Here is a 7647-nt window from a genome sequence, read left to right as displayed (position 1 = left end):
CATAAGAGTAAAAGAAGAACTGACTGCGATAAAGCACCCGCTGCTTGTTGAGAGTAAAAGCGATACGCGCTTTCACGTCTTTTTTTAGCGACTTCTTTTAGAAAAAAAGTCGCTAGGGGGTCTGAAAACTCGCTAAATATAGCGACAAAGTCGCTAAGTTGGCAACACTGTGTAAAAGGGCATTTATTCCCTTCAAAGACCTGCAGTTCAAAAAAAGCGCCCCTCCGACAGCCAAACCCATCTGATCTCTGATTGGATTGTTACATTTGTGATTGACATGACATTGACCAATCAGATGAAAGGAAGAAAAATAGGGTCGAAATTCGTGCTTGTGACTTGCAGGGGGGTTTTGGCTAAGTCCACACACAAATCTTTTTTACACATACAAATCTTTTTTACGCACGCACAAATTCTTTTTACACATACAAATCTTTTTTACACACACACAAATCTTTTTTACACACACACAAATTCTTTTTACACATACAAATCCTGATTTACAAGTACAAAATATTTATGACCACATTTTGAGCCCATAGGAAGAAGGACAAGTGACGGAAACAAAGACAAGAAGTTTCATCATTCATGTTTAAAAAAAAGAAGAAGAAAAAAATGACAGTGTGTGTTTGAAGAAGATAAATGAAGACTCTCGAGCACAGTTGCAGGCCTTCCCTTTCTCCCTGATGGACGGCTCTGGAGGTCCTCCCCTCTGCTTCCCCAACCTCAACTCCTCCTGCAGGCGGCTGCTGCGACCCACCTCCCAGGCCGCTCTTCTCTACACTCTGCTGGCTTCAGTCTCACTGCTCACTGTGGTGCTCAACCTGCTCGTGGTCGTCTCCATCTCCCACTTCAAGCAGCTCCACACCCCGACCAACGCCCTGCTCCTGTCCCTGGCCGTGTCCGACCTGCTGGTGGGGTTGCTGGTGATGCCCATCGAGGGCCTGCGCTACATCGAGACGTGCTGGCTGCTGGGGAGGCTGATGTGTGCTCTCAGTCCTTATTTGTCTTACTGCCTTATCTCTGTCTCTCTGGGCAGCATGGTGCTCATATCTGTAGATCGCTATATAGCCATCTGTGACCCTCTGCTCTATTCCTCAAAGATCACAGTGAACAGAGTGAAGCTTTCAGTCTGTGTCTGCTGGGCCTGCTCTCTTCTCTACAATGGCTGCATTCTCATGGAGCACTTAGCGTGGCCGGACAGGTTCAGCTCCTGTCACGGGGAGTGTGTGGTGTTCATCAGCCGAACTTCAGGAACAATAGATCTCTTTTTGTCATTTGTCGGCCCCTGTGGCGTAATGTTTGTTCTGTACATGAGGGTGTTTGTGGTTGCTGTTTCTCAGGTGCGTGCCATTCAGTCACAGGTGGCTGTGAGAGCAGCTCCAGCTGCTAAAAAATCAGAGTTGAAGGCAGCCAGGACACTCGGGATTTTGATAGCTGTGTTTCTAATGTGCTTCTGCCCTTATTATTATCCTTCCTATGCAGGTGACGACACCTCTACGAGCTTGCCTTATTACGCCGTGCTGTTTTGGATCGCACTGACAAACTCTTGTGTCAACCCTGTGATTTATGTACTGTTCTACCCCTGGTTTAGGAGAGCTATGAGATTCGTCATCACCCTCAGAATACTGCAGCCTCACTCCAGAGAGGTCAAGATCCTGTAGGCAGCACTGAAACAAACCAGTCATTAGTCTTTTCTAAAAAATGTTCTGATGCTCCACAGAGACCCTTCACAGTGCCCTCACGATCAAACACCACGTTCACCACATTAGTGTCTGTTGGGGAAATAATACACATGCAAATACTAAGCTACAAAACATTCAAATGACTATGATCTATAGAAGTCCATCTTGATGAAGATGGAGCGATGCCTTTTTCCACATTTTGTCACTATCAGAATACTCACATTTTTAAAAAGTGCATATTTTACTGCAAAATATAACCACAAGTTGTACAAAACTATCACATACATGAAGCCACATGCTGTATATGCAATAATAGTAAATGCAAGTTTACTGTGATGCAGTATAATAATAAATGTATGCATGATTAAACAGGCTGATCAGCGGGCCTTTTCAGATAAACTCTGTGTGTTTTTACCCTCTGCAGTGGCTAATGCTGATTAATTATTGTCACTGTTATTCAGCATTTCACTGGAGCTTTTATGTACTTGTCCTTCCAGCTGTGTTTTTAAACAATAACTGATCTGCAATGGTCTTTGTCTCTGCCACGTTTCATTTAAATAACCATGAAAACACACTCTATGTAATACACCGTCCCCTCAAGAAATGGAGGGAAAAAGACACACTATAGTTCGTTCGTAGAACATCACACATTCAAATTGTTTTAAGTCTGTGGATATTAAAGAAAACCACTTCCTGGTGTCTGTGTGAAGCAGGTCTGTGAAACTCAGCAGCTCGACAGTGGCACAAAAATACAGACAAATCTAAACTGGAGTAACAGAGAATTACCGTCTGTGTGCCTAACTAATACGAGGCACTCTATCCCCCCGTGACAGAGAAGATAAGAATTTAATACAACAATGTTTGGTGTATGAATCAGGGGAGAGAAAAAAATTCAGATGTTGGATTTAATGGATAAATCCAGGCCAATAACAATTCTGAAAATATCAGCCCAGACCTGTGACTGACTTGTTTTTTTATTCCTTGGAACAAAAATGCTCAAGGGGCTGATTATGTTTACAAGAGCAAAGAAAAAATGACTTCTGTACATAACAGATAACACAGATACAATACCTAAATGATAAATGAAAGCCCGAATTTGTGTTTTACTGACCCACAGTATGTGGTGTTGCATATGAATGCATTTCACAGTGTTCATATTATTCTGTTCCTATAGCCAGTGCATCATCAACTGAGATGAATGCTCCCAAATAACCTGCTGAACTAATTTTACTTTATGCGTACTGCAGCTGGAATGAATTAAAGTAAAATCTAAGTTCAAAATTCCTGCTGTAAAACAGAATAAGTAACCACTCAGTCGAGAGGACCATCAAGTCCAACCTTCCTGATCTGCAGCACATTCAGTGCCGTGAAAAGGTTTTTTGCCCGCTTCCTGAGTTCTTATTTTTTGCATATTTGTCTCACTCACTTTCAGGGGCGGATCTAGAAGGATGGCATGAATGATCCCTTGCCACCCCAAGTGCCACCCCAGTTTTGCATATGACAGTGTTGTTTATTAAAATAAGATAGTATTAACAGTTTGAGCGTAGTTACAGTCAACAGTGAATATAAATGCTAAAACTGAATATATTGCATAGTGTTCCCCCCCTCCACCATTAACAAATGGTTCAGCCCATAGCAGGACCGGCTTTTTTCTTGTTTTCAGTAGCAAGCCACGCTTATGATTGTACCAGAGCACATTTTGAACAACACCATGGGAATTTCGGATTTTACACAGGTGGTTGAATGTTACACTCTGGAAATGGAAGGAAGGTGAGTGTTATTAACCCTCTGTGGTACACGGACACGCTGCACCTCCAAATCACATGACTATTTTAAGCTGACATATAGAGCTGGGCGATATATCGAGTTTTTTTTAAAAATATCGATATATTTTTATAAGAGATATAAGATGTGACAATATCCTTTATATCGATATAGTCTATGTTACGTTATAATTATAGTTGCGGAGCCGCAAGTTTGCCTCTCTTTCGTCCACTTTTGTCTTTACGTAACGTTACTCGACCTCGCCTCTCCTTCACTGAACACAACTTCCCCTCCTCCCCCATCGCTTCACGTGCAGGCAGTGACAAGATGGACACGGCAAATCTCCGTTAATGAGTTACTGCGCATCGCCCCGTGCGTGGGGCTGGACAGCGTCAACGTGTTAACGAGCTAACCACGCTAACGAGCTAGCCACGCTAACGCCATGCACGGCCTGAAATCCTTTCATTTTCTCAATGAATTCTGGTTGTGCTTGATGACCGCGAACCGGTTTTATGTGATACACAGCACTCAGCAATCTGTCAAAAAATGTTTTAGTTCGACTTTGGTAAGCTACGGAGCTGCACCTTGATGGATTGTGGGAGCATTACGGCTACCGAGGAGCCTCGCGGAGTGATACGTACTGAAGTAATATTACCGTATTGTGTGTGTATAAGGACCATAAATGGCACCTGTTCAGAGACATGGTTAGGAAGCGGATTTCAAACTCCAGGCTGTCAGTCACGCAGTAGAAGTTGGGAACAGAGCAGCTGTGAAATCTGTCTATGTTATTATGCTCAGCGTCTGTTAGTTTACATTTTGACTGCACAATTGTGAGCTCTTCGTTATGCACAAAACAACATAGTTTTCTTTTATTTATAGAGCATCATTATTTAATAAATGCTCATAATTTATTTTTGAGTAGTTTTTTTCATGTACATCTATGCTGTATGTTAATAAAAGTGCCTGTGTGACATCTGGGACACAGCTTTGACTAAGAACTCTTTTTGTTCTTACTTTATGGCTTTAAAAAAATATCGAGATATATCTCTTATATCGCCATCCAGCTAAAAAATATCGAGATATGAATTTTGGGTCATATCGCCCAGCTCTACTGACATAGCAACAAGCTGCAGCCACGCTGAGTCTCTATTTCAGCCCACATTGAAAGTTTGGACTTCAAAGTTTTTAAATTTTAATTACAGCCCAGTAAATCCAGAGTAATGATAATATATATATATATATATATAAGCCACGCTTTTTTCTAAATACTGTCGTCACGTTTTTGTGTGTGTGTGTTTTAAGCGTTTTCTAAGGACAGCGCGAAAACAGTAAAGAAAGGGGAAAAAGCCACCTCTTTCCTATCGGTGGAAAAATGTACCATGTCGAGCAATTTAAAAAAAAAAAAAAAAGTCAACATGTGGGATTTTTTGTTTAGGAAGAGGGAAAAGTTTTGGGAGTGACGGTAACGGCGAGACAGAGCGAGCGAGTGAGAGGGAGGGAGAGAGAGAGAGAGAGAGTTTTTTTAGATGTGGGAGATTTGTGACGTTTAGTGTGGAGTGTATACTTTGTGTGTTGTGTAGTCGTTTTGTTTTGTGTGTCAGTGAGGGCACTAATGAATGTCACTGAGGCACATTGCAGTGTAAACACTGTCACTAGTGATGCGCGAATCATGACCGAATCGTTCAATACTCGAGAATCACTTTACTGACTCATGAATCATTAATTTCATTAGCAGAAATATATCTAGCTTTAGGGCTGTTCGATATAACAATATATATCGGATGACGATATGAAAACGTCTATCGCTGCACATTACGCTATCGTTTGTTTCGTGGTGTCGCAAAATAAACTGTTTACGGCAATATTTTTTTCATTGTTTTGATGGCCACCACATGGATGCAGACACACTAGCATGGCTGATGAAGACGAGGCAACACCAGGTAGCTCCACACAGAAGGACCTTGTTCCTAAACGAGGGGCTTCCTCTGTAGTATGGAGATGGTTTGGATTTGAAGAGTCTGACACGGACCAGAAAACGGTACTGTGCAAATTATGCTGCAAACCGATCGCTACCACAGACTCCAACACGACAAACCTCTTCTACCACCTCCGCAAAAAGCACGTGAGCGAGCATGCAGAGAGTTTACAACTGAGAGGCAAAAAAGAGCCGTCAGGTGCTCAAAATACACCACGGACTCAAACCTTAGAACAGGCTTTTGCCCATGGGACGGCTTATAAGAAAGACTCGCAAAGATGGAAGGACATAACAGCGGCCATTACAACTTACATGTGCAAAGATATGGTCCCCTTTTACACCGTTGAGAAAGAGGGGTTTCATGCATTAATAAAACTGCTCGACTCCAGGTACATAATTCCCGGCCGAAAACATTTCACACAAGTTGAGTTGCCTCGTTTATATTACGAGTGTAGGGCCAAATTAGAGGATGAAGTCCACAACACTGCATACTACGCTACAACAATGGATATGTGGACGAGCCGCACAACGCATCCTTATATGAGCTTGACAGTGCATTTCATCCGAGACTGGACACTCTACAGTCGATGTTTGCAGACAAGTTATTTTCCTGATGATCATACAGGAGAAATGATAGCCAGAGGCCTCAGGGAAGCTCTTGAGTCGTGGGGATCGTCTAGTGTGTGTCACTATGGATAATGCTGCAAACAACATCCTTGCACTTCAGCTGAATGAGTGGACATGCTTACAGTGTTTTGGTCACCATCTCCACCTAGCCATTGGTGAGTGTCTAAATGCAAAATCATATTCAGTAATAATAAACAATAGCAGGCCACGTAGGATATTACAGTTGTAAAGGTACTATTTAAACGAGCATGTTAAAAGCTTGGAAGATTAATTGCTACCAAAACAATTTGCTTAAGGCATAATTTTCCCTGCAGCGTTTGCTGTCAGCGTTAATCTTGTTAAAATTACGTTTACGCCACAACTGCATTAACACGGCAAATCTCCGTTAACGAGTTACCGCGGATCGCCCCGTGCTTGGGGCTGGACGGCATCAACACGTTAGCGCCGTCCAGTCCCACGCACGGGGCGATCAGCTGTAACTCATTAACGGAGATTTGCTGCACTACTATGTGCAAATTAACATTTTACTAGAATGTAGCCTAAAAAGTGTTACTTCTGCCTTTAAAGTGTAACCGATAAATATATGTATCTTACATTTTTTTTACACAGAGAGGAATTTGAAACTACCTCAGGTGGAACGAGCAGTTGGTGTCTGCAAGCGATTGGTGAGTGCCTTCTCCAATTCATGGAAAAGACAACGTGAACTGGCCAAGGTTCAAGCAGAATTGGGCTTACCTGCTCACCAGCTTATCACAGACACCCGTACCAGGTGGGGCTCCCTACAAAATATGATTAACAGAGTTATAGAGCAAGAGAAAGCGCTCTCACAGGTTCTCCGTGCAGACAAAAAAACAAGACATCTAGTCCTAACATGGCAGGACATGGATGTTCTTGAATCCTTGAATAAAGCACTGAGTCCTCTCACAGAGTTTACGGATGCTTTATCTGGGGAGCATTATACCAGTGTGTCATACTTGAAAGCAGTCCTCCATCTTTTTAACACTCAAGTGCTTAAGCCTCAGGATGACGACACACAGCTGACCACCACCATCAAAGAGGGCATCCTGAATTATTTAAATGACAAATATGATGACCAAACCAAAGAGGAGCTGCTTGACATGGCCTCCTTTGTTGACCCTCGTTTCAAAACAACATATATTAAAGAGGAGAAGGTTGCGAACATCAAGACCAGAGTTATGTCAGAGCTGGAGAACCTGGTGGCTGAACAGACGGCATCAGCAGAGGCAGCCCCCCTTCCATCAGCTGGAGCTTCTAAAGATGATCCAGAGGTTTGTGCTAAGAGGCAAAGGAAGAGTTTGAGCAGCTACTTTAAAAAAACAACACAATGCCAAACAGCCCCTCTGTCAACTAGAGATTCAGTTGAAAAGGAGCTCAATCAATATCTCCGAACCTTGGAAGCTTGCCCAGAAACAAACCCTCTGGATTGGTGGAAGCAGCATGAGGCACATTTCCCACTATTGGCTAAGCTGGCTGAAAAATACCTGTGTATTCCTGCCACAAGTGCACCCTCAGAGTGGGCATTCAGTACAAGTGGAAACACTGTAACATGCCAAAGGTCTGCACTTAAACCAGAAAGAG

At 42.7% G+C, this 7647-nt stretch overlaps 1 protein-coding gene across 1 annotated transcript; it reads left to right on the top strand.

Annotated features, from left to right (window-relative positions):
* Positions 1-683: 683 nt before the first annotated feature.
* On the top strand, positions 684-1661 carry LOC100707222 (trace amine-associated receptor 13c-like). Its single transcript, XM_003455993.4, has one exon. It carries the CDS (start codon positions 684-686, stop codon positions 1659-1661), a length of 978 nt encoding a protein of 325 aa, XP_003456041.4.
* Positions 1662-7647: the final 5986 nt, after the last annotated feature.

This window comes from Oreochromis niloticus, linkage group LG23, assembly GCF_001858045.2.
Source record: "Oreochromis niloticus isolate F11D_XX linkage group LG23, O_niloticus_UMD_NMBU, whole genome shotgun sequence".
In the NCBI taxonomy this organism is placed as follows: domain Eukaryota; kingdom Metazoa; phylum Chordata; class Actinopteri; order Cichliformes; family Cichlidae; genus Oreochromis; species Oreochromis niloticus.
Note: the sequence above shows the minus strand (reverse complement) of the source record. Positions and strands in the feature narration are given on the sequence as shown.

Coding starts and splice junctions, on each gene's coding strand:
- LOC100707222 (XM_003455993.4), top strand. CDS start 684: ATGGACGGCTCTGGAGGTCCTCCCCTCTGCTTCCCCAACCTCAACTCC.